The sequence below is a fragment of the Phyllostomus discolor genome, chromosome 3, assembly GCF_004126475.2.
Source record: "Phyllostomus discolor isolate MPI-MPIP mPhyDis1 chromosome 3, mPhyDis1.pri.v3, whole genome shotgun sequence".
Taxonomy (NCBI): Eukaryota; Metazoa; Chordata; class Mammalia; order Chiroptera; family Phyllostomidae; genus Phyllostomus; species Phyllostomus discolor.
The window spans coordinates 211,488,529-211,513,993 of NC_040905.2; the positions used below are offsets into that span (position 1 = coordinate 211,488,529).

General features: G+C 62.5%; 1 protein-coding gene across 4 annotated transcripts in view; it reads right to left on the bottom strand.

Annotated features, from left to right (window-relative positions):
- Positions 1-25,465, bottom strand: part of RAPGEF1 (Rap guanine nucleotide exchange factor 1) — a 121,278-nt gene that overhangs the window by 59,958 nt on the left and 35,855 nt on the right. For 2 of the 4 annotated variants that reach the window (XM_036022388.1, XM_028522417.2), the window contains exons 2-4: positions 4,928-5,067; positions 4,259-4,372; positions 301-479 (exon numbers count right to left, since the gene is read on the bottom strand). In XM_036022388.1, the coding sequence (XP_035878281.1) occupies positions 301-479; positions 4,259-4,372; positions 4,928-5,067 (433 nt within the window). The remainder of the gene's footprint in view (positions 1-300; positions 480-4,258; positions 4,373-4,927; positions 5,068-25,465) is intronic. The other 2 variants (XM_036022389.1, XM_036022390.1) reach the window with 1 other exon arrangement.

Below are 25,465 nucleotides of genomic sequence, written 5' to 3' on the forward strand. Positions count from 1 at the left end.
GGACCAGGAGAAGTGTATCCCCATCCATGCGAGCACTGCCATCAAGCTAACGCGGGGAAGTGACCGCAGCCTTCAGCCGTGGCTGCGTCCTGGTGGAGCAGGGAGCTTCCGCGGTGTGAGGTCCCCCAGGTAACAGCGACCTCGGCCTGGGGAGAGCGTCACGTGACGCCTGTGGGGGAGAGGCTCCTTTCCCTCTGACTCTCTTCCTTGGTCCCAGAAGCCTGGAGTTCGAAGCACCCCCAACCCCAGGGCCCTGGGCCCCCCAGTTCGGACACAGCCGAGGCCTGGGGAGCAGCTCACCTGTGCTGAATGCGGGGGTCGCTCTGCACCAGCGGCAGGATGGCCTCCAGCACCTTGCTGGCGGAGCCCGGAAGCATCTCCAGCACCTTCTTGTCGATGGCCATCTTGTCCACGATGGTCTTGAAGTAGCGCAAGGCGCTGACCACCTCCTTCTCTTTCTCTTCCAGCCAGCTCAGGTTCTGAAAGGAAATGTTAAGCATAAGGAGGGACGAGAGAGATTAAAGGGAGCTATTTTGGAAAGAGAAAACAAAATTTCCTGTAAACTGTCTCGAGACGGATGCGAATGGAGACAAGGCTTTGAGCTGCAGCGGCCGAGCCCGAGCTGCGTTGTGAGGGCGCCGCCGGGACACAGAGGCCGACGTGCAGGACGTGCGGGGGGCTGTTCAGCTGCGCAGAGACCGAGGGGGCTGGGGTCCCCTCAGCCACGCCGAGCCACCACCGCTAATCTGCTTGGGTGTCGAGAGGACCCCCTTGCCGACGGCTGTGGGAGGCGCAGGGAACGACGGTGACGTCCCACAGCACGCGTCTGCCCAGCGGACCGGACCCAGAGATCCGGGCCCCCGGAAGACCCCGGGGGCGCGGAGGCCGCTCAGAGGCCCCGCGCTCACGGCCCGCTCTCCCAGGCCCCTCCCCGGGCGGCTCCCACACGCAGCCCAAAGACGCTGCCCCTCTCGCAGACGTGAGCACAGCCATGACCCGGAGATCCCAGGGCCAGAAGTGGCGGATGCTCGGGGGTGAAAGGTGAAGAGGCCGGAGCAGACGGCCGTGACCCCATCATGGCTGAGCAGCAAGTGCTAATGGGTCTGCGGCCCCGCTGCTCCTGCTCCCGAGGAAAGGCCGCCTGGGAGCCAAGGAGAACGCAGAGCCCCGCCCCTCCCAGGAGGCGGACTCCCCGGCCCACGCCTCCCTCCTGGTCCTCCCTCCTGGTCAGCGGGCACACCCTCGGGCCCCTCTCCCCAGACTGGGCCTAACGCCAACGAGCCAGGTCCCTGCCGGCTGGCAGGGAAAGGGAACCAAAGGCAACCCAGGAAGAGACACACCCCCACTCGGAGACTCGGCTCCAGCAGGATCGACAGCCATGAGGAGCGCCGTGTGTGAGCGGAGCGCCCCCTGCAGGGCTCTCTGAGGTCCAGGGAACAGAGAGAGAAAAGCAACTGTGGGCAACGGAGTAATTTCTAGAAAAAGTTGCTTTCAACAAGAATCTATAGACAGCCAAGTGAACAAAATATAATAAAAAGTGATTATGATTCTGAGCACTAGCTCTTTTCTTCTAAAAGGATGGAGAATGTCATTTTAAATTAACAGCTCTGCCGTGGAGGCATTTACCTCACGGGAACATCAAAAGAAAAACACGTAAAGGGGATGGAGAAGTAAACAGCACCTTTGGTCGGATGGCTTTCAAAGGCCTGGTTTAACTTCTCTCCAGGGGTGCGCCCCCAGGGCGTGCTGTGGCCCAGGGAGAGCGCCCCGCCCCCTCCTCTTTTCCGTGCTCACAGGACCGACGGGCTTGCGGGCTGACGGCCCGGTGCGCAGTGGCTCCCAGAGGCCACGAGCTGTCTCTGCGCCTCGTGGACAAGAGCCCCCGCTCCTCCATCACCCATGGGGGCCGGGAGGGGCCTGAGCGGGAAGGAATCAGGGCGCTGCGGACGTCAGGGGTGGCTGACGCCGCGGTCAGCCAGCCCGGCCAGAGGTCGGGAGGTCCACGAGGGCAGCTGTGCCGGGGAGGGCCGAGGGCCGAAGCCGGCACTGGGTGTGGGGACCCGTGGGCTTCAGGCGCTGGTGTGCATGAGGGGAGGACCATTCCTGCCCTGGGGACCGAGAGCCGTGGACGTGGGGACTGAATGAGAACGCGTGTGGAAGCATTTTGTACCGTTTAAGGGAAAACCAGATTTTGATGGGAAAACTTGGGCCAGAGCCCCAACTCTCAGGAAGAATAAGTATGTCAGAAAGAGTAAGAGCTTTTGCACATGGTTAAGGCGAGGACTAAAGAAGACAGCACGGGAAACCACGCAGGACAGGGCCTGGGCGCGGAGAGACCGCCGGGCAGCTGCAGATGGCCCGGAGCCGGTATGCCTGTCCTCTGAGCTGCGGCCCCCCCTGCATTTAAACAGGAGAGGCCACGGACGTAAACTTAGGGGGAAAACGACAATGTGTACGGGGAATACTCTCTAGTTACTGAGAGCACTAAGAAGTAACAGACAATCAACGATGCTTGCAAAGGACAGACTTGTGAGGCTTCTCTGACGGAGACTTCCCGGCTCCCACGCGGGCGGCTGGCCCGGCCTGTGCCCGCACTGCACCAGCTCGCGCCCACTCGTCTCGCGTAGGCGACTCGGGGCAGAGCGCAGCCCCGCGGCCCTTCTGAGAGGGCGACCACCAGAAGCCCGGCCACACTCCTCCTTCGGGGAAGACCACGCCCACAGCTCCCTGCTGCAGGACACGGCCGCTCGGCTGCGCGCTGCTGACGGTGGGGGGCAGGCAGCTCTCCGTCTGGGAGCCGAGGGCCGTGCCGTGTGCTGCAGGGCGTTCGCCAGCACACCCGGCCCCGACCCGCCCGGTCCAGCAGCTCCCGCTTCGTCTTCCCGGTTGCGGCAGCCAAACATGTCTCCGAACACGGCCCAACACCCCCTGGAGTTTACAGGAACCCCCCTAAGTACAGGACACGTTAGCACCCAGTCTTCCCCCGTGACCTGTCCTAGAATAACCCGGCGGGCAGGGGCGGTGGGCGTTCTGAGAACCGAGTGGCTGGAGCAGCTTCTCTCTCATCAGGGTTGGCCCGCAGAGCGCAGGTGTCAGTGGTGCATTTTACTCCGGGCGGCCCGGGCTAGGGCTAGGGCTGGGGCTGGCGCTCTTCCTGGACGCAAGCACGAGGCTCAGCTCCAAGAGGCTGCAGACCCCCAGGCCTGCTGCTTTGTCCCGCTCCTCCAGTCAGGGATCTGGGCCCACCTGCCAAGCGCTGAGCACTTTGCGCTCGTCCCTCGGCCTCCTGTTGTTAACAGACGGGGCGGGAAAAGTGGTCCTCCGACCGAAGACTCCGGTGTAGAGCCTTCGTCCCCCCACCTCTAGCCGGGGCTGTGAAGGCAAACTCGGGCCTGCGACATGCGGGCCCCACGCGTCTGCGGGACAGGGCAGCCCCTCGAGCGGCCACGGCTGCCGGCGACAGCGCCACGACACACCGGGCTCTGGGTGGTCGCCGGGGGTGAGTGAAGGGTCTGCCCGCCGACACGGCCTGCTTTTATTTCGTGTCGCTGAGTTCAGTTTGCTTCTGTGCTTGGCTGCGTGTGGGGTTGACATTCAGATGTGGGAGCTGTTCAGAGACGAACTCGGCTTTCACAAAGAGGAAGTGCAGCCCCTCGGTGCTTCCGCGTGGCTGTCGGACCGCCCGGCCCAGATCTCAGCGCCACGCCGCCCCTTTCTCTGCGTGACTGCGGCCAGAACTCCCTGTCGCTGCGGCGCCGTTGGCCCCCACCTGCCAGTGCTGCCGTAGGGGTGGCGCGGGAGGCAGAGTGCAGGGCGCCGGCGCGGGCTCAGGGTGGCCTGATGACCCCGGCGGCGCGGAGTGGCCCGGCTCGGAGAGCGCCGGGCACTGCAGGTGCCCTTCCCTGTCTCGGCGTCCAGCTCATCTCAGCGACTCGAGGGAAGCACGGCTGGCCTTGACCAGGAGGCTCCCTCACTTCCCCCGGAACCCGCTGGGCCCAAGCAGCACACCCACCCAACCCCAGAGGGTCCCCAAGCTTTCGCCACGGAGCGCTGCGCTCTCGCCAGAGACCCTGGGGGCTTGGACAAACTCGCTTTTTACCCAAGGTCCCTTGGGCTGTTTCTGGGACAAGCAAGCCCACAGCTGCCACCCGAACGAACACAAGGGTGCTGTAATAGGACTTTTCCATCCCCAAAACCACGGGCCAGGATGCTGCAGGAGGAGGCAAGGCAAACCCAATGTTCTTAACATCACACTGACCTTCTGCCTCTGAGACCTGGAGGCCCCAGCACTGGTGGACATAAATTCTACTGCCTGCTGCTCCAGATCCAAGGGGGTGGGGCAGCCCTCTGGTAGGGATCTGTCTGTTGCCTCCTGGAAGAGAGGAAACCTGGATTCCTACAGGGCTTGAAATGGCCGTTTGAGGCTGAAGAAAGGGGGTGATGAAAATCAGTAGCTACTTCAACATATCTGGCTTGACCGGCCCTGTGGCGGTCCCTGGGGCCTGAGGACATGGTTGGCCGGGTTCCAAGGACTCCGCACGCCTCAGAGCACAGCTGCTCTGGACATGACAGGCTACCCTGTGCCCGCGCACACGCGCGCCTGGGCAACGCGGGGCTTCCCAGGGAAGGGAGGCAGCGCCACTGGGTGAGGGCAGGGCGTGCCGAGCTGGTGTAAGTGCCCAGAAGACGGCACAGCTGCAGAAGGAGGGCTGCTCTGGCCACCTGAGCTCGACTCTGGCTGGCGGGAGAGACGCTCCCCGCCCTGCAGGCTCGCGCCCCCCAGGGGCACGGGAGGCCCCGCCTGGGCCCGGAGACACCGTGCAGCAGGTGTCTGCCTGCCCGAGAGCCCCGTCCCCAGGGGACAGACTTTTAAAGCACACACTCCCGGTGCTCGGAGCCAGAGGACACCGGGAAAGAGTCTGCTTACCTTGTTCACTGGCTTCTCCAGAATCTTCATGGACACGTCGGCTGGTTTTCCCTTCTTGGATGGCGTTCTCTTGATCTTGGGCGAGTGGAATTTGTCCATCAGCTTCATGGTGAAGGAGGAGAGATGGGACCGCTGGGAGTCTGAAAACAAAGAGGGTGCTGGCCGTTAGAGGTGGGGGGGACCTCGAGGCCCTTCGTGGGAAGGAGCGTCGCCCCGACACGAACCGTCCCCCAGAGCTCAGAGTCACAGGGACGGGATACGTGGGCTCCTTAGCGCCTGACTGTGCGCTTCAGTCTCTGCGGCTTCCGTCTCTGGGGTGGGCGGGTTGTCCGGCGTGCTGGCTGCCAGCCAGGCAAAGCTCGCATGGAGAAAGAACCGGCAAACATCCCCAAGTGTCCGTACAGAGTGTGTACGGCGACCTAACCAAAGTCCGAGGGAGCGGCCGGCAGAAGGAACAACAGCAAAGCAGAACCGAAGACATGTGGGCGGCAGGGGCTGGGGGGCGAGGCCCTTCCGAATGAGCCCCTTCCCCCGCTTTGTGGTGTGGGGTGGTGACGGGCGACACCGGCCCGGCCCCACTCGGAGCCGGAGCCGGAGCCGGCGGAGGAGACTGTGGCAGAACTGAGGTGTTCGAAGCCCCCGGGGACGGGGACGCAGCGAGAGGCGGTGGTTTCTCCCAAGATCGGTCAGGCTCAGCACTCGGCGAGTCCCCCTCGTGAGGACGCAAACACACGAGTCACTCGACAAGACCGCTTCAGACCCTGGACGGCACTACGATCAACGGCGAAATGAAGGAAGGCTGCTCAGTGGATTTTTGTTTATTTTAAGCTGCTTCATTGAGATATGAATCGCACATACGGTCGACTCACTTAAAGGGGAGTCCAACCTTTTAAGAGTAATTCACTGGGTTGTACAACCATCATCAGATTTTAATTTTAGAACATTTTGTTTCCTACCAAACTGTGCCCTGGCCAATGAGCTCGGTTGGTTGGGTGTCGTCCCTGCAAACCAAAAGGTCACAGGTTCGATTCCCAGTCAGAGCACGTGCCTGGGGGGCAGGTTTGGCCCTCCACTAGGGCACATGCAGGAGGCAACCAGTTGATGATTCCCTCCCTCTCCTTCTCCCTCCCTTCCCCTCTCTTTGGAATCAATAAAAGAAAAAAACAATTCCAAGCCTGTTACTCTCTAGCAGCCCCTCTGCATCCCTCTCCACTCCCCTCAGCTGAAGCGACCAACAGCCCACTTTCTGCCACCACAGGTTTCCGTACTCCGGACGTTTCAAATAAACGGGATCATGCAGAGCGGGGCCTTTCGTGACCGGCTGCTTTCACAGGTCTGGCTCGACTGGCCCCTATTTGCTGCAGTCACTCCTGGGCTTCAGAACAGGTAAACTGAGGCACCGTGATTTCCCCAGCTCCCCCTGCCCTGCCTCTTGCCCTTCCCACCCAAGCAGGGTGGGGCCTCCGTGCGGTTTATACTTCCTTCTCGAGGCTTCCAAATGCCGTGCCCAGCCTCACCGCTCGCGAGGTGGTTGAGAGGTGAGCGTGTAGGTGCGCTGGGTTCAAGTGCTCCGGCCGCCTCTCTAAGTCCCAGGCTCCCCCGTCTGGGGAACGGCACTGGGAACACTGCTCCTGAGACGACGGATGTGACGCAGGTCCGTCCCCGAGACCGGGAGCTGGCCATGCCACCCCCACGATCAGGAGGGGGAGCGAGGCGGGCAGTGCACTGAATCGCCCACTGTGCGCAGACCTGCGCCCGGCCACCCTGCTGCCTGGGCCCCGGGACCGAGGGCCTCGCGGAGGCCTGGTCCTCTCCCTTCGGCACCGCCCCGAGCCCCACCGGCCTCCGTCTGCTCCTCTGCTTCCCTCTCCGGTGCCTCCTTCCACGCTGCTGCCACTGCCACCCCCGCCCCCTCCTTCTGGTGCTGGCCTCAGCAGCCCCGAAGAAGTCCCGGCACACCCCTCTCCGGGCAGGCTCCCACGTCAGATGGGCCGTCAGAGCAATGTGCTGACCCGGACTTCCACCCTGGCCAGTGAGACCGAAAGCAGGGTGGTGAACAGAGCAGACACGAATGGGGAAGTCTAGGCAGGATGCACGGCTCCTTTGCTCCGCTTTGGCGGTCAAAGATCTCCCGAGATACAGACGCAGCTGCGCAAGCCGACTTCCGCCCCCTGCAGCCTCCCCCCCCCCCCGCCCCCCGGGGCTGCTACACAGGCGAGCACTCAGTCAAGGGGCTGGCCGGATTCCCACCTCTGCCATCATGACCCAGGGCGCAACTAGGGTGGGCGAGCACGGTGCAGGGGCCCGAAAACACCTCTCGGGTCCCTGCGTGTGCAGGACTGGTCCAGGTCGTGACCCAGGGCCCGCTGAACCCCGAAGCGTGACACAGCACTCCCTCTGCTCTGCTGGCTGCAGCCCGAGACCCTGCCCGGGGCGCAGCCGGGACTCAACACCAGCATGTAAAGGAAGTGCTGGGTCTGCTGACGGGTCTCCTCAGGGCACGTCAGAGCCTCACGACGGCCGGCTCGAGCACACGGCGAGGTCAGTCCACCAAGCGGAGGAAGCAGCTTCTCCGTGGTGACAACCAGCCCCACTGTGGAAATGGAGGACAGCCCTAGCCAGGACAGACACCGGCTGGGAGGCTACCTGCCACTTCTCCTTGAAGCAGCGGGTTGGCAACACAGGTGACAAGTGACTTGCACGGTCACTGGAACGAAAGATACGAAAGATGCACCGCGTGCGGATAAAGGACTGCAATGACCAGCGACAGCAGCGTGGCAGGAAGCCACGGGAGGCAGCTCTCTCGGAAACACACGCACGTGCACACACACACACACACGCACACTCTTCCTGCCCCTCTTCTCTCGTCCTCGTCCCCCCGCACACCCGTCACTGGGCCCGAGACGCCCCTCCTCTGCGGCGGGCCGAGCAGGCTTCGCCACCCGCTCTCGAGTTGCGCCGACCGCCCCCTTAGGAAGGCACGCTGCGGGTTCTGTGTGTGTCTTCAGAGACTTTCCAGCACTGACACTGAAACCAAATTCTCGAAGATTCCATCCACGCACGCTCAGATGCCTCTCAATGCAGGACTGGGTTACGATCGCACGACTGGGTTGGGTTCCCAAGAAACCGACAGTAGACACCTGTGATGCTCATTTCTGTGCTTATTGCCCTCACTTTTTGCGACAGTGCACACCCCTGAACGTTCGCCGGGTAGGTCTGCGCACGGCATGCGTGCGGCAGGGCACTGAGGAAGTTCTCATGCTCCTGTGCGCTCCCCCACAGAGGGCCTGCCGCTCAGCCCTGAGATGTGGGTGTGAGTGCCCTCTCCTTCCCTGCTGTGGCCTGCTGGGGTCCCCTAACACTAGCTTTATCTCCCCCGCTCCCCTGCTGGTGGGTGTGGCCATGGACACTGACCATACCCTTCGGGACACGAGCAAGAGCTCTCTCTGACCGGGACTGCTGCACAGTGGACCACCTGCTGTATTTAACTTTATGGATATTGCCAAACGCCTCTCCAGAGTGGCTGTGCCGATCTGCAGTCCGGCCAGCAGGTCCCAGTTGCTCCACCCCCGCCACGTGTGGGGTCGCCAGGCCCGCACACTTCCATATGGTCACGCCTAACCAGAGGGGATGAGGGCCCCCTTCCCATGGAAATGCCAGAAGGCAGTATCCGGCTGTGACCCGTCAGACCTGGGCGGGCAGCTCCCAAGGCCACTGAGGGCACGGACGACAACGAGGCCTCAGTCCATCCACTAGCCGTTTCTTCTAGGGGAAGTGTGGCTGCACGACATCTGCACGAAAGGCCGGAGTGCCACTGAGAGCGGGCACGTCCCGGGGCAACGGGTCCAGCCACCCAGCTGGGCGCGTGCTTCCTGACGGGAGGGAACCGTCCTTCCGACCTGGAGAGGGGGAGGAGGAGGATGGCCCGGAGGAGGGGCAAGGAGCTCACGGAACGAGGTCAACAAAACACAAACGTGCACCAAAGCTGACCTAGCTCCTCCCAGGCCGCCGGCCAGGTGTCAGTGTTCCAGTCTTGCACTGTCACCGGCCCGGGGCCAGGCCCGACTGCTATCCCTGCCCGCGGCCGACAAATGTGCACAACAGCTGGCCTTTCAAATGTCACTCGGAGCAGCAGCTGGGCTCCCAACTTAGCAGTGGTTTATGCCGGGGCTTAACTTCCCCCGGTGGGAGGAGTCTGTGAATGCCGGCCACACGGGGCACCATGGAGTCAGGGGCGGGGCGGACAGGGGCAGGGTGGACGACACTCGGAGGCTGTGCCGATCGCCACAAACCCGCAGCTGTCCGCTTCCCGTCACCCTCCACGTCTGTCTGGACACGGAGCTGCGGCACGGCCGGGAATAACCCCCACCCGTCCTGTCCCTCTACCTAATCCTGTCCAGTTCCCCGCAGCAGCGGCGTGAGGACAGTACGAAGAGCTTGTCTTCTAACACCCAGAGTTCGGGTTTCACTGGCCCGGAATGTTCCAGGCCGATGGAAAGAGGGAGCCCAGCAGCAGGGCCGACAGCTCGCGGGCACGGCGGGCGGCCAAGCGGGCTCCGGGGCCGGGCTGGTGGTGCTGCACCCTGAGCTCAGCCACGTCCCGTCCCACAAAGACCCGTCCCCTCTCCGCGCCGAGGCCCCTCCCCCGCAGAACGAGCGTTGCCTCGGGGGGACCCCACGAGGACTGACCTCGGCCCCCCTGTGCGCACAGCGGCGGGCCGAGGGCCTGGCGGGCAGCAGACGCTCAGCGAGTGACGCCGTTGCTGGGATCTGATCGCACTGCCCGGCGGCCGCCAACACTTAATAAGGCGAAAGCTAAAAATAGCCCCGGCCTAGGAGAGTGGAAAGTGGCCTGATGTTTCCCTCTTTCCCAGCTTCCACATTACACGGTCCTGTCGTACTCAATACAGAACCATCCACGTTCAAGTAGCAGGAAAATAATAGCCCGGAGTTTTGTAACACCAAAGGCTCTCCTGACGTGGAAATCTGTTCACATTATTCATTTGTTCAGAAAGTCTACTGATGACCGCGGTGCCGCTGAGGGTGCTGATGGAAACAGTAAGCGTATCTTTTCTTTTCGTCAGCAACAAAAGTAAAATGACTTCATTTAAAAAATTCAAGCACTGGCCCTGGCTGGTGTAGCTCAGTGGATTGAGCACGGGCTGCGAACCAAAGTGTCCCAGGTTCGATTCCCAGTCAGGGTACATGCCTGGGTTGCAGGCCACAGCCCCCAGGAACCACACATTGATGTTTCTCTCTCTCTCTCTATCTCCCTTCCCTCTCTAAAAATAAATAAATTCTAAAAAAATAAATAAATTTAAGCACTGCAAAAATACATCACACAGCAAATGACAGCCTCTCCTAACTCCATCCGTGGCAGAGCCGAAGTGTCTTTTCCCTCCCCACAGGCGGCGGGCCACGCCACGCTCAACCAGGCCCCCACGGACGGTCCCCCCCGCCCTCCACACGGGCTGCACTGGGGCGCACCCTCAGGCTCACCCCGGGGGGCACCTGCATGAGGAGCCAGACGCCCAGAAATGGGGTTGCCGGGGCGAAGGTGCAAGCACGGTGCGATCCCGTCTGGCTGCTGGGAGCGGGCCACAGGCTGGGGGGACCGTGCCACGGAGGGAGGCTCGGGGTGGAGGCTGCACAGGTGGGGTGCAGAGGAGAGGCCGGGCCTCCAAGGCCCTGCCACCTACGGAGGCCACCAGGCTTCACCTTGGATCTGAGGTCGACCTGACGGAGAGGCACCATTTTTGTTTTACTTGCATAGCCGGTAAGAATTTAAAGGATTCACAACGGAACAGACATTCCATCAAGGACGATATCCACGCGGCCAATGGGCAGATGACAAGGCGCTCACCTCCACTGTCATCGGGAAGTAATAAATTACAACCACAAGGTGACACCACGACCTGCACACGGGGAGGGACACGAAGAAGAAACAGGAAGTGCCAGTGTGGGCAAGGAGCGGCGGGCCTTCTCCACCCTCTGCTGTGCAGAGGGCGTGCCAGAGGACAGCCGGACACCCGCCCCCTCGCGGCTAGGGGCGTGGCCCGGCCAGGGGCCCGTGTGTGGCCCAACTGCGGCGTGATGATGAATAATCAACACCCACACACAGCGTGAGTGAATCTCACGAATGCAGAAAGGGGAAAGACACAAAAAGTGTATCTTGGATAATTCCGGGTATACGAACCAGAACACGGGCCAGAGCAATCACTGGGTTCAGGGGCCGAGGCACACCTGAGGGCGGGCGGTTGACGGGCAGGGGGCACGGGGGGTGAGCTGTGGTCTGATTCTCGGTTGGACTTGCCCACACCGGTGGGTCCACCCGTGTCGAGGCTGCGAGCTGAACGCCCATCAGATGTATTTTTCTGACACACGGTGCACACGACTGAAAGCTGACGTGAACTAGACACAGAGGTCTATGGTTCTTCTACAAAACAGCCCACATGACTATTACATGGGCATGTAACAGATCATTTATAATTTCAGGAAATCCTACTCGGTGAAACGAACAATGGGTTTAACCGTGAATAGCCCAGAATGAGTATCTTCCCAAAGAAGTCTGCACTGACTATCTCAGGAAGAATCTGGATGTCTCAGGAAGCTTTTGCTCCATCTTGGTAAAAATAATCAAAGAGCTGACATGAATGCAGATATTACAATCTTAAATCTCCAGTAAACAGACGTTTTCTAACACTGCATGCAAAATTCAACGAACTCACTGTAAATACAACTGTATCCTATGATTTCTTTTATTTTGCCCAAGACTAAATCAATGCATTTCTGCACCTATCCGTGAGGTCAGGCTAAGAATTAAAAACAACATTCATTCAATGACCATTCAAACCTCTCATCCGGGCCAGGCCTCGAGTCAGCACCTAGGAACAGCCCCCACGGACGGCAGCGGCACCCGGGCCAGGCAGCTGGGCAGGCGGGTCTGCGTCAAGGACACGGATGGGGGCTGGAGCTGTGCACGTGGGGGCAGACGCCGCGGGAAGCCGAGAGACAGATGAGAGCCCCAGGGACCGCATGGGGAGGAGGTCCAGGCCACCTCACTGTCGAGTGGTCTCTTTCTGCACTCAAGTTCGTGGCGATTCTAACAGGCAGCTCAAACGCCAGTCCCAAACTGTTCCTGACACCCCCTCCCCCAACGTGCTGTCCCCGCACTTGGTACACAGGAACTTCACCCTGCCCGCAGCTCAGGCCAGAACTCTTGACTCGGCTCTTCCGCTCACACCCACCACCCGGCCTCCAGTGAGCCCCGCCACGGCCGCCATCACGGTGTGCTCTGGAGGCACCGCCGCCGCCCTGGCCCGAGCCTCCTCACTGCTCTCCCGGACCATGGCAGGTGCTTTCCAACCGGTCTCCTGCTCCTCGGTGTCCTGCCGTCCTCTCAGCCCAGCCACTGCGGCAGCCCTCACGAAAGGTAGGTGCTGGCATGCTGGCCCGCTGCTCGGAAGCCTCCGGCAGCATCCGTCCTCACTCGGGAGGACGCAATGCCCTCTGGAGGTCGCAGGCCCACGGGACTTGCACCCTGGGTGTGCCACCCCCACCCCCACCCCTGCCGGCCCCACCCCCACACACCTTTGGGATTAAGCCCATCCACAGGAAACCGGTTCCTGCTGCCCCCACTCGGGGAGGCCTGATGAGTGCCAAGCAGCTAGCCCTGGACGGGTGAATCCAGTCCGACCCTGGGGCCTGGTCACGAGGAAGCTCACCTGGCCCTTACAGCGGCTTCGTCCTTCAAGCAGGTATTTATCAGAAGTCAAGGTGGCATTTTGGCTCTTCTCTCTCTCACTGTCTTTCCCTCCAGCTTTCAGAACTCAGGGCAGAAAAGGGGCTCTACTCACTGACCCCTCGGGCCTCTGATGACGATAGCACCCCACTCATCTTGGAGCCCGGCACTTAGCCCAACGACTGGCACGGGAGGAACACACACCCGGGGCCTGTCAGTGAGCAGGCGGACGGGGAACCAGCGGAGGAACCCCGTAACGACCAGCAACCGCTGCCTGCAGCCCGCCCCGGGGAGCAGCGTTGGGTGTGCGCTGCCGGCCGGACGGCTTACACGGGTCTTCACTACAGTTCTCTAAGGAGTGCCAGCACAATTTATCCACATTATCATTTCAATACGCGACTAAATGAAAACGAGTGAGAAATTTTATGCATCTTTTTCTCCCACACACGTCTTCAAATGCTGGTGTGCACGCCACACACCCAGCGTGTGTCCTGCTGGACTCGCCATCCCCAGCCCCTGCGGCTGCAGGCCTGGCCCTCAGCCGCCCTGCTGGGGAGGGCTGGGGCTTCAGACCGAGCCTTGGGCCAGGCTGCTGAGGTCTTGGAGGCTGCTTTGCCTCTCCGAAAAGAGCAACAGCGAGTGGCTGTGGCAAAGCAGGGGCACCCGCTGACCCTCAGGTCCTGGGGCGCAGGGGCCCAGGACGGTGTCCCACGGGAGGCGCTGCAGGTCCTCGCTCGAACCAACAGCCGGACGATGGACTGGGCGGACGGCACTGGACGAGGTCAGGAGGCGGGGTGCAGAGCAGCGTTTCAACGGGAAACATTTCTGACAACCGCAGCTCCCCAGCAGAGCAAGCGGGTTTTCTTCGGCGGCAGGGGCCACGGGCGCGCGTGGGGGCCCGACATGCGATCCTGCTGTGGTGAGACGTGGGCAAGAGGAGCGGCGCTGGCTCCGCACGGGGCCCAGCGCGGCCCCGAGATCCGACGCCCACGCCTCCCCGACCTCTGGTGCGACCGAAGCCCTCGGCCCGAGTGCGGGGCGGGCCGCTCCCGGGCCCCCTTCCCTCCCGCCGTCGTGAGCAGGTAGCGGAGCGCTCCGCACCAGGCCGCCCAGCGCAGCGCTGGCACGCGCAGCACACGTCATCCGCTGCTACACCGGCGTTTCCGAGAAGACCGCTGCCTCTCTGAGCGGACGGTTTTTACCCCACACGCTGTAAAAACAGGGGAGACGGCGCCCTGAGTGGGCGTTCTTACGACTTGAGCACTTTTCTACGTGTTACACTTTAGCAAAAAAGTTTTATTAGCAAAACAGTAGAACAGAGGTGAGGAGAGAAGCTGGATTCTTGGGTGACATTGTCTGGGATGCTGGAGCCAGCTGTACCTGAAGCTCACATGCCTCTCAACTTCCAGTAACGTTAAAAAAAAAGGGGGAAGAGTCCAACAACTAAAGTATCTCTCAGGATCTAAACAGCAGCCACAGCCCCCAGCCGATACACTCCTCCTCGGGCAGCGAGCTCGGGGCTGCCCTGCTGGGAAGCGCCTGCGTCGGAGAGGGCCCTGACTGCCCCCACACGGGGCTCGCCCTCGGCTCCTGTTGTAAGACACCCGCCTCATCGCAGACAGACGCCCGCAAGGGGAGGAGAAGGAGCCCCTGGGGTGGACGGGTGCCCCTGGGGGCGCCCAACCCAGTGGCTCGGTCAGTAGCTCCTGTCTTTAAACATCCCGTCAGAAGCCAGACCCTGGGCAGGGGGTTCAGCCGTCACCCCCGATCCTCCACTAACACGGGAAGGGAAGTCCTCTCATTGACATCTGACAGATGAGGAAACCAAGTCACAGGCCCGCCACCGCCCCACGCACGCCACACACACGCCACAGCCAAGACTGTAGCTGTAGGCCTGACACCGCCGTGCACCGCTCGAGGTCTGCCCGTCCCCTGGGTGGCCCGCCCCCAGGGAAGTACTTCTCCTCCATCGCTGCTGGGAGTCGACTCGGAGACCCGAGAAGCCAGACTCCACAGACGTCCAGCGAGGTGCAGCGGTGCGCTCCGCAGCGGGGTTTCCAGCGACCACAGGGGTCGGGGGGCGGGGGAGCGACCGTGTATTCCAGTCCGTGTGCCAACACAAGGGGGCAGGGAGCGCGCAGGGCTGGAGCAGAGTGCAGCCCACTGCTCGGGATCCTGGCTGCAGCAGGAGGCCGGCCGCCCTGACCTCTGCCCTTTAGGTGGGGCCGATCCGAGTAGCCTCCTTCCCTCAGGGGACCTCGTGCGTGCGTGCGTGCATCAGGACTGGTGCCAGGTCAGCATCAGACCACGCCCCTCAGGGCTGCAGAGTGTATTCTTCGGCATCCTGTCGGCAGCAAAGCAGCCCGAGTTGTCGGGGCCGAGAAGCCTGTTTCCTGGGGGCCGGGCAGCAGGGATGGTGTGGGGGGTGGGGGTGGGGGAGGGAGGCTGGGCGGACAGTCACTCTGCAGCCTCAGCTGCGCGCGGCCCTGCTCGGGGACCCTGGGGACCCAGGACTTGTCGGGCTGCCCTCTGGGCTTCTGGGGAAAACAACATCTTCATCTGTCAGCGAGCACATGTTCATTTATTTATTTCTGTCCCAGGCGACAGGGAGAGGAGCTGGGAGCCACAACCCCCAGCAGCTTGGGACACTGCCCGGGAGCTCCCCGTGGGAGAGTGCAGAAGTGGGGGACAAGGGTCACCCCAGGGAAACAGGGCATCAGCTAAGGCAGAGCAGGTCCCGTGGGGCGCCTGCACCCACCCAGTCGTTCCTTCCGGCACTCGAGAGGGCTGGGCTCACAAGGAGGAGACAGCTCCGCCCTCCAAGGAGCCCCAGTCTCGGCCTGGTGAGAGCTGGGAGGGGGGGCGTGCCCAGCCAGGGCGCAGGGCCCTGCTGGGGGGATGGTGAGGCGCCGGTGCCCTGGGGCCCTTGTGTGAAAGCCCCGGCTGCCCCAGGGAGGGCGGAAGAGGTGGGCGAACAGGGCCAGCTCCGGGCATTCCGCGTGGGGCCAGTGAGAGGCAGCCGACAGGCTGGCTGGGAAACCTCCAAGGACACAGAGGGATCTAGAAATGAGACCACTTATGCCAGGGCGCACTTCGGGCCTCGCGGGCACGGGGCGGGGTGGAGGGGAGGTGGCCCGTCCTCTCGCCCAATCAAAGGCCGCACAGTTTCCTCTGGAACAGAATGAGCAAAGGGTCTTCGTGGCTGCCCTCTGACGGGCGTCTCTGCACGGACCCTGTGCCCCTGCTCCTGTCTCTCACACGTGTCTGTGGCCTGGGGGCCTGTTCTGGCAGGAACATCGATTACATGGCATCACGTACGGCAGCTCGGACAGGCACGGGGTAGAACCCCACTCTGCTCTCCGCGTTTGGAATCAAGTGCTGGCCAGTCCCCATCTCTCCAGGGTCGTGGCCAAGGTGGCCCCGGCTGCCTGCTCAGAGCAGGCCAGGGGCCCAGTGAGTGGTGGGGCTCTCGGCTTCTGTGCAGTGGGAGAGCTAGCTGAGTCCTCTTACAGAGGAAGCCGGGGCCCTGGGAATGGACTCACCCCAGTCTAGGACCCGGGCCTCTTGAACGAGGGAGGCCGGGGCTGGAAAAGCCACCCTTCCTCCTCCTCCCCAGGAGACGCTGGCAGTGCAGTAAGGAAAACGGAGAGAGGCCCAGGGTAAGGACAGCCCACTCCAGTGCTGGTGACACCCTCCTCTTTGCCGGCAAATCCCTTCCGCCACATATCTCACCGCCCACCAGAGGCTCCCAGGCCCCTTGAAATTCTGGGAGTAAAACCTCAAGCCATGCTGGTTGGGGCAAAGCCCGAAATGTCCTTGTCCCAGAGCCCGAGGTCCGATGCGCGTGCAGTCAGACACACGGGTGCCCGTGCCCACGGCACCGCACGAGGTGCCGAGCCACACCGGGAGCGGACGGCAGGGGCCCCGCAGCGGATGCCGGGGCCATTTCTGGCACAGCGCGTGCCCGGCACCACCCCAGGCATTTTCTGGGCCCCTCTCATTTAAGACGCACAGTGACCCTCCAAGGTGGGGAAACTGAGGCTGGCGAGTGAGTGGCAGGCCCTGAATTTGAGAACCCAGGGAGACTTCACGCAGAAGCCATGCAGTCTCCTAAAGCTCATGGCTGACACGGAGCAGAAGCCGGGTTCGCAGGAGGGAGGGCCCACGGCCTGGCCCGTCCCTGCAGGGGTTTTCTCATCCCCTCCAGGTGCGGCTTCCACTGGCGCCAGCCAGCGCCTCCCAGGCGCAGGGCCCTGCTCTCGCTGCGCCCCCACCCCCGCTCCCGACTCAGATGACACGCTCATTCGGCGTAGGCCTCCTCTCCCTCCGTGTAACGCCGGGGCCTGGCAACGTGCCGTTTATTAGGCGTGTTCACAACTTTGATCGCCAGGGAAGCGAGTCACCACAAGAGCAGAAGCAAAGACTCTGCGGCCAGCGCTGCTCGTAAAAAGGAACCACGCTCCTCCGGGGAAGCTCGCGTCGGAGCCGCCTCTCCCCCGGCCGCCGCGCAGCCCACCCGTGGAGCCCCCCGGGCCGCGCTGGCGCCTGGGCTGGAGCTGCTGCACCGGCCGAGGGCACGGGCCGGGTCTGCACGCTGGCCCTCTCGGCGTGACGGGTGGCGTTAACGGATGCGACCGAGGCCGTTTCTGAACAGCCCCCAAGGGAACGAGTTACGGGAGAACATGTACTTCAGCGGTGGCTGAGGTGGCCAGTGTCTGGCTAAAGGTGTGGGAAGGAGGTTCTCCGAAATGAAAAAGGCCTCCTAGCGCTCGTGGGATTTACACCTTCACAGCCGTGATTAGTGACAGAATGGCCTCACACGTGTGTTTGAGAGATAGTTCTTCAGTGGCCAGGGCTCAAGACGCCGTCTCCTGGACCTTGGACTCGGCCGAATCACACTCCTCTAACTGCGAATTCTCTCGTGTTCGGAACTCCCCAGGCCCACCCCGCCCCAGGGGGTGCCTTCAGGGACAACCCAGTTGCTTTATTCCATGGTCCCCAGAGCAGAAACCGGTGTGCACCTCTCAAGCAGGGGTCTCGTTCCCCCTGCTCTCGCTCCCTCGGCAGTTGTGTCTTTAAGTCCCCGGATCGCAGTTCTGTTCGGAGGGCCCAGCAGCCCTCCCCACACGAGCAGCCCCTGCCTCTGGCCTGCAGCGGCCCTCTCGGCATGCCAGGGAAGGGGCACAGCACAGGTGCACCGGGGGGAGGGGAGACGGCAGGGACCCGTCCTCTCCAAGCCAGCGGCGTGGAATCAGAATGCATATCCCCAGTGAAATGACGTTGAAAACGCAGCAACGCAGGCCCCGGGCCACCCACTCCTGAGCGCTCCTTCCACCCGCCAGACGCTGGGCACTGGGATGCACAGACGGTCCGGGGCTGAAGGGAATGGAGGCTCTGCCCCCACGTGGTTCGTAAGTGACCACGGAGGACCGCCCACCCAGGGCCCCAACACTCAGAGCAGTCCGCTGCTGGAGAAACAGAGGGTTCACTTCCTGGGGGTCCATAAGTTGACGAAGAAGCCCTAGAGCCGTGAGCTGAGCCAGCCTTGCGGGAGCCCCGTGAGCAGTGCACAGGGCGGGGCCGACCTCGGTGAGCAGCGCCTTCTGCCCCTCCCACTACCCTTCACCGCCAGTCACGGCCCACCAGCCACCCCAGGTCTGCCGTGCGGGTCCCACGCGAGGCCGGACAGGAGGCACCAGAGGGCTCTGCGGACAGGCGGGCCAGCTGCTGCTCGGGGAACTCTGGTCACAGCCAACCGGAGCTGCTGAAGACCCTTCTCCCTGGAGCATGGGGGGTGGAGAACCCCCCACCAGGATGAAGAGGAGCTGCTACAGGCCAGGGGCCTGGTGTGGGGGCACCGTGTTCACCGGAAGTCACCAGGCAAAGCATCCTGCCCTGGGTTGAAACTCAGGGTCGCGCGCCAACAGGAGGGTCACTGCGAAGGCAGAGGCTGCCGCGGGCTGTCACGCGTGTTTGGGCTGCAAACCACGGTAAGGGATGCATTTCTGCTACAATCAAGTACACGACGCCCATCAAAAGTCCCAGGGAGTTAAATTCGACTCCCTTTTCAACCCACGGGACTGATTTTATGACCCAACAGTATGCTCCTCCTCCCCCGAGTGGGAGTGACGAGACGGGGAGGGCTGGGCCGTGGACCGTCATCAGCCCAATGCAGACCAGGCGATCGGGGTTCTTGCAGGGGGGCAGTGGCAGGAACCTGGGCTTTAACTGGTCCTCCGAGTGACCGCAGCACGCTGTTTCAGAAGACAGAGCCGGGGGCAAGCAGCGTGGCCCAGCCTGGACGTGCGGCTCAGTCGGCTGGAGTGCAGTCTGGTTACTGAACGGTTACGTGTGTGGCCCCCAGCCTGGGTGCACTGGCCCCGGTCTGGGCGTGGAAGGGAGGCAAGCAACCCACGTTGCTCTCCCTCCCTCCCTGTCTGAAAGCCCTGGGAAAATAATGTCCCCGGGTGAGGGCTAACACAGGCAGGTGGACAAGTAAGAAGGTGGGAGGGGCTGCCTGCAAGCCCAGCAGAGGGAGTTCTCGTCTCAGGCCAGAACACCGCAGACCGACCAGATGGGGCGGGTGTGTGAATGCGGGGCCCAGACCAGGCCGCGTCGGCACAGCCCCGGGGCCGGGACGGGGGGGGCGGGGGGCGGCAGAGGGGCAGTGCCAGTGCCAGCTGCCAGATTCCAGCCAGCCAGCCGCCTGCGCAAGGAAGTGTGGCTGAACCTGGTCTCTTTGTGCACAAGACTCAGAGCACAAGTGAGCCAGTGAGTATTTCCTGAAGACCTACTGTGTGCACGGTACTGGTGACAACATACTTCACTTAGAAGCAGTACACCAAAGCGACCAATCACTACTCTTCCTTCTGAGTAAGGCTGTGCTCGCTTGTATTTGGCTGTAAGTGTGTTTGGTATCTAATTTGTGCTGGAAAAAATGCGGGTTTTGCCCTCAAGTAACTGTTCTAAGGCAGTGTTCTGCCCTGGGGGGCGTGGTCAGTAGCGGGGTGTCTAGTCTGAGAAGACACACACAAGAGAACTATGCGTGTTCCCATCTGCGATCAGGAGAGGGCACACCTGGACGGACACTTCGAGGTGAACAGGCGGGGGCTGGGGGCTGGGGGCTGGTGTCCGGAGCCAGGGGCGGGTGAGGCGCCGCCGCGCTGCCTGGCCTGGGGCCCGCCACCTCCGGCCAGGAGCAGGCCCCGAGGCTGGACGAGGCTGGAGGTCCGTCCTTACTTCGTGCTGACCCCACCCCGTGGGCTCACTGTTTCCTCAGTGGAGAGTGCTAACCGCGTTTTACGCTGAGGATGAAAACCTTGAATTTTCTAGCCAGGAAAGCAAAACCAGCTGGGAAGGCAGGGAATCCGCCGAGGGCCGCGTCCCCCAGCCCAGCACAGCACCCCCTCGTCCGAGGGCGAGCAGGACGCCGCCGCACGCCGTCTGTGTGCGGCACAAAGCCTCCCTGCCCGAGGGCGGGGGCCGGCAGGGCCGGTCTGACGGCCCGGCCAGGAACTTCTAGGAGCCACCAAGTGACTGTGGAGAAACACGGAGACTTCGTTCCCCCTGGAGGCGGGCCCCGCGGGTCCTCACCGTGACTGAGGGACCCCCGAGAGTTTTGACGGCGTCCTGCCAGGCACCGTGCCCTCGGAGCTGAGGGTGCCACGCCAATGCACAGCTTCCAAAGAGCGGGTGGGCAGGCTTGAGAGACGCAGGAACGTCGGTGGGTGGAACCCGCACGGGGGTCTGCGTCCTGCAGGGAGCGGGGCGCCGGGCCTGAGGCCGCCGCCTCCCAGTGTGGTTTCGGCTCCAGCTCTCTGCGGACTGAACTGGCGCCGTGGAGCGGTACGTTTAGTTTCTTTATAATAATATTTTTGTATTCTTTGCGGTGGAGGCTGACAGCAGTGTTTTTAAATTTTTCATCAAAACAAAAGCAGCAGCACAGAGCCGGGCGTCCCGACGCTGGGGAACACCCTCGGCTTCACCCGGGCCTTGCCGCTTCCCCCAGCGCGCACTGGGGGTGAGGGGTCGGGGCCGGCCGGGAGACGGGGACGGAGGTGCGGGTCTGAAGTGCCGCTGCAGGCAGCCTCCCCGGCCCCATCTGGAGGCCCATCTGCCTGTTCAATTCTGCTCTCTCACCCACTGGCGCTGGCCTGGCAAAGCCGGGCTCACACCTCTGCGCCGGAGAACAGGCCTGGGGCGGGTCCCCCGAGGTGTGAGCGGCCGGCCGTGGGCCTCTGCCCCAAGGACAAAGACACCTAGAGCTCCACACCCGGTTCAGGAACCAGCTGTCCTCCTGCACGATGTCCCTGCTTCTGGGGCTGCAGCCACACACGGCACGCGGCCCGGACGCACCTCTGCAGGCGTGGGCGGGCGGGAGCTCGGAGAAGGACCGACAGCTCGATGCTGTCCCGCCGAGTCCCTGCAAATGCCCCGACGCTGCCCCTGCCGGCTCAGCTCAGGATGTCCTCCGCCGGGCCCCAGGCCGTCCTGTCCCGTCTGTCCCCTCAGTCCTCTCCGGGGAAGTCAGACCCCTGCGGAGCGGGAGGACTGTCGGAGGCGACGTGGCACGTGGCGCCTGGGCTGCGGCAGCGCGTCTGGCAGGCCCGGCACCAGCGCTCACGAGGAGCGAGGCAGGAGGGCCCGAAGCACAGTTTTACAGGGGTGACGGCCGCTGCAAGGTGGGGCCAGCGCCCCGGCCACATCTGGGAAGGGTGGCGACTGACTGAACCTTGGTCTGGATGTCCCCCGAGTCAGACTGAGACCAGGGTTCAAGGGCAAGCAGTTCACAAACGAGGAGTGGGAGGTGCTGGTGGAGTGGGCAGGAGGACGGGGGAGAGGAGGGGCCGAGGCGGGTGTGCTCTCACGCCGTCTCCCACCCACCGTGGGCGCACCGCGCTCCACCCTGCAGGGGACTGGTTTGAGCCGGAGCCTCGAAGACTGGCTGCAGCTGGCCAGGTTCTCATGCTCTTTCTGGAGGGTGCTGGGGTACGGACACAGGGAAGGTGTTCCTGGCACAGGGAAGAGCACGCTGGGGAGGCCCAAGCCAGCAGGGTCACGGGGAGGCTAGACGGAGGGTCAGTGTGGCAGCCCAAGGGAGCTGCAAGAGCCAGCAGAGCCTGCTGAGACCAGGAGATGGGTGCTGGGAAGTGGGGTTTCCGTGGGGGGCGGGGGGGGGCGGGTGTAGCACAGGGCTCTCCTGTGCCTTCGTCACCTGCCACGAGGGCCCATCCGAAATCTAAACACGACGCCCAGCAGGTGAGGAGCGCCCCCGAGGCCACCCCCCTCTCACGGAGTCGCTGCCCTGGAGGCCCTGAGGCTCAGACAAAACGGGGGCCCCCCAAGCCTGCCTTGGGGAAACTGCCACGGGGCCACACCCACGGGTGCGGGCCTGGCCGCCCTGTCCCTACGCGGGCAGCGGCCACAGAAATCTGAGACGGCGGTGGCCAAGCACCGCCCACACCCCCCCCCCCCCGCCCCTTCCACAGCAGTCTCCCCAGACCAGCCCCCGTTCAGCTGGCACGTGCTGTGCCAGCCCTGACCGGCAGGCGCTGTTTTGGTGGCCGTCTCGCTGGTGGAGGAGCTGAGGCTCAGAGGAAACAGCGAGACCCCAAGTCCCCCGCGACTGGGAATCGGCTTGAACGCACACGGTGCACGAGGGCTACAGCCTGGCCTCTTAATCGTGACACCAGAACGTCTTCCTCGAGGGCCGCTGGGGCCGCGCTTCTCGGAGCGGGAGGAGTGGGATGAGCAAGAGGAGCAGGAGGATGGTGCTGGGTGACGGGCACCAACAGCACGAAGGGCGAGAAGGGACGGCGGGGGGGGGAGCGTGGGCAGGAAATGCCCGCAGGGACTTCCTTCTGCCCAGACTCCACCACTCCCGCTCCATGCCCTGCGGCCCACGGGGGTTCCTGCCCACAGGGGTCCCTACCGTCTCACCCAGAGGAAGGAGCGGGGTGGGAGGGGCAGAGCGGCGGGCCCCAGGGGTCTGTCAGCCTCGGGCCCTTCCACGCGTGGGCTGCCCTGCGGGTGGCGGCCCAGCCACAGTGGACGCGGCACGAGGGCCGTGCTGAGGTCTCCGAGACAGTGCAGAGACCCCAGGACGTGCGCGGAAACTTCCCCTTTCACTGTGATCTTCCTCCGAAACGCACTGCACTTTGAAAAATGAGGAGCTTGCCCACAAGCAGAGAGGCGAGGCGTCAGAAACCAAATGTTACCGTGCGCACTGATGAAAGAGACAGATTATGGATGTCCGATTAAAATATGCACAGAGCATCAACTGGAAGTTTTCTAGAAGGAACATTTTCTAAAAGAGTAGCATAACATTTCTTTCCTCCTAAAACTATTCCAGTGACTCCCTGCTCACCAGTCTTGAATGCTATTCCAGGCACAAAGTACACACCGAGTGACATTTTTAGCAGTCCGCTTTGCTTCGCGAGGCATACACAGGAAATGCAAAAGCAAAAACAAAAGCTGAAACGCTCTACCCGAAGAGGAAGAACACAACCGAACGACCGTAACCTTAAAAACAGAACTAAAATTAGCTTCCCCCTGACGCCTCGGGGTCCTAACAGCATCTGCCAAAGAGCCTTTCCTTCCTCCTCTCCACTCTGCCCGAGCGGCCGGGAGGGCACGGGAGAAGGGGCCCGGCCGGATGGCAGACGAGTGCCCCCCCCCCGACCCCCGCCCCACGCGGCAGGGCTTGCGTTCACGCTCTGCTGCAGAAGAGCGTGGGTCCGCACCAACCCTCGGACTCACTCTGGGCCAGAAGGAAGGTCTCCTCCATCAGAATCCCATCACGGGCCTGGATGCCTTTGAGCAGAGGCGGAATTCAGGGTTCGCACCCGGGGCACGGCTTAGTTAAAATGCACACCTAAGTATTAACATCACTCACTCGCAGTTGCTTCTGCTCGGAAGCACGGTCAAAGCAAACCACAGAACTCATGTGCAGAGGTGCAAGGCAACCCTTCCCTTAACGGCAGGCGTCTATTTAGACAGCACGGAAACATGACAAGTAGGACAGTGTAAAAGAGAGCAGGCTCGGAAGCTTGGAACACCAGGATTACTGCAACTTAGCTATGGCCATTTAGTTCTGAGTTTCCTACTAGCAAAAGTAAAAAGGTAAAAAAGATGTGTTCATTTTGACCATCCTAAAAAAAGTATGAACTCAGCAGAAGAAGGAAACGTTTCCCAGCACAACATTCTAGAAGGAATTTCGAGGAGGATGTGAACACTGTGAACTGGGTCTTCGGTTTCAGTTTTACAAGCTCTGCTATGTTCTTCAGATAATCATTTAACATGGCTCTCCATTTAAAAAACCAACAGCCCAATAACTTGGTGTCAGTGACGGCACTTCTTAGGGAACCTAAGCCATTCACGCAGCCTGGCGTGCTGTTTTCAGGAGCCCCAACTCAGCCCGGAAACAGCCCTTAAAGGACTTCATGGAAACGTGGTTTCCCCCACTCATCTCTGGCAGAAATGAGACGTCAGTCACGTCAGCACTGAGGTCTGAGGCCCGACAGCAGTGCGGTTGGAGTGCTGGTGACTAAGGCCTGACACACGTCCGCACCCACAGCGACTGTCGGTGCTCCCGGCACCAGCAGCGACGCAGGGCACGAGAGCAGTGCCTGGGGCGCGGTGGGGAGAACCAGGCAGTCCACTTCCTCCTCAGAGGACCTTGCTTCAAAGAGCCCAGTGTTCGAAGAGCCCCCAGGTCACGTGGGGAGGCTGCAGGCTTGGTCTCACCATTTCCTCAGCTTTTCAGGAGAACGGGATGAGGTCTAGCGGGGCAGCACGAGAGACGAAGGAGGGCAGCAGGCACAGACAGATCAAAAAGCCTCGGACGGCCCTGGCTGGTGCGGCTCAGAGGACTGAGCGCCGGCCTGTGAACCAAAGCATCGTTGGTTCGATTCCCAGCCAGGGCACATGCCTGGGTTTCGGGCCAGGTCCCCAGTAGGGGGCGCACAAGAGGCAACCACACATTGATGTTTCTCTCCCTCCCTTTCTTCCTTCCTTCCTTCCCCTCTGTCTATAAATAAACACATAAATCTTAAAAAAAAAAAGAATTAAAGAAAAAGCCACGGACTCCCTCCCACCGGGAGACGCAGCACAGAGAAGCGTGGTGAACAAGGGCGTTGCCTCACCACCAAGGCGGCCCCCAGCCAACACGGGGACCTCGTCAGGGGCAGGGGGGTGCACAGGCCTCTGCACACAGGGCGGGCCAGAGAAGTCTCTGGAAGCCCGGGACCCGGGAAGCCGAGGCCAGGCAGGCAGAAGGGAACGAGGGGGCACGTCCTGCGGTCAGCAGGCAGGGACAGGGCTGTGGCCGCCCACAGCCAGGGCCCCACCGCTACCGAGCCGAGGAGACTCAGATTCACCCAGAAGGGAGCTTGCACACACGTTACTACGCCACTACGTCAGACGGGCCCCGCCCCCTGCCGGCGCCTCCGCTCAGGCACGGATGGGCACAAGCGACGTTCTCAGCAGCAGCCCAGCGAGTCAGGGGCAAGCACAGAGCACGCAGACGCAGACCCGGACACGCGCTGCCCTGTCGGAGGACAGGCCCTCCCGAGCGCTCCGGTGTGACTTGCGAAGAGCAGGGGGCCACACGCACGCATTCTTGGTTTCTGTGCTGCTCACAGGCGTTCTCCGAGTCACTCGGGGGTGGGTGTCCTCCGCAGCGGCCCCTTCCCGGCCTTCACTGAGTGGCTCCTGGGGAGAGGGGGCCGGTGATGCTGCCGCAGGCGGCCATCGACTTTGCTCCAGGTGGCGCTGACACGAGGCTCTCGGCCAAGCCC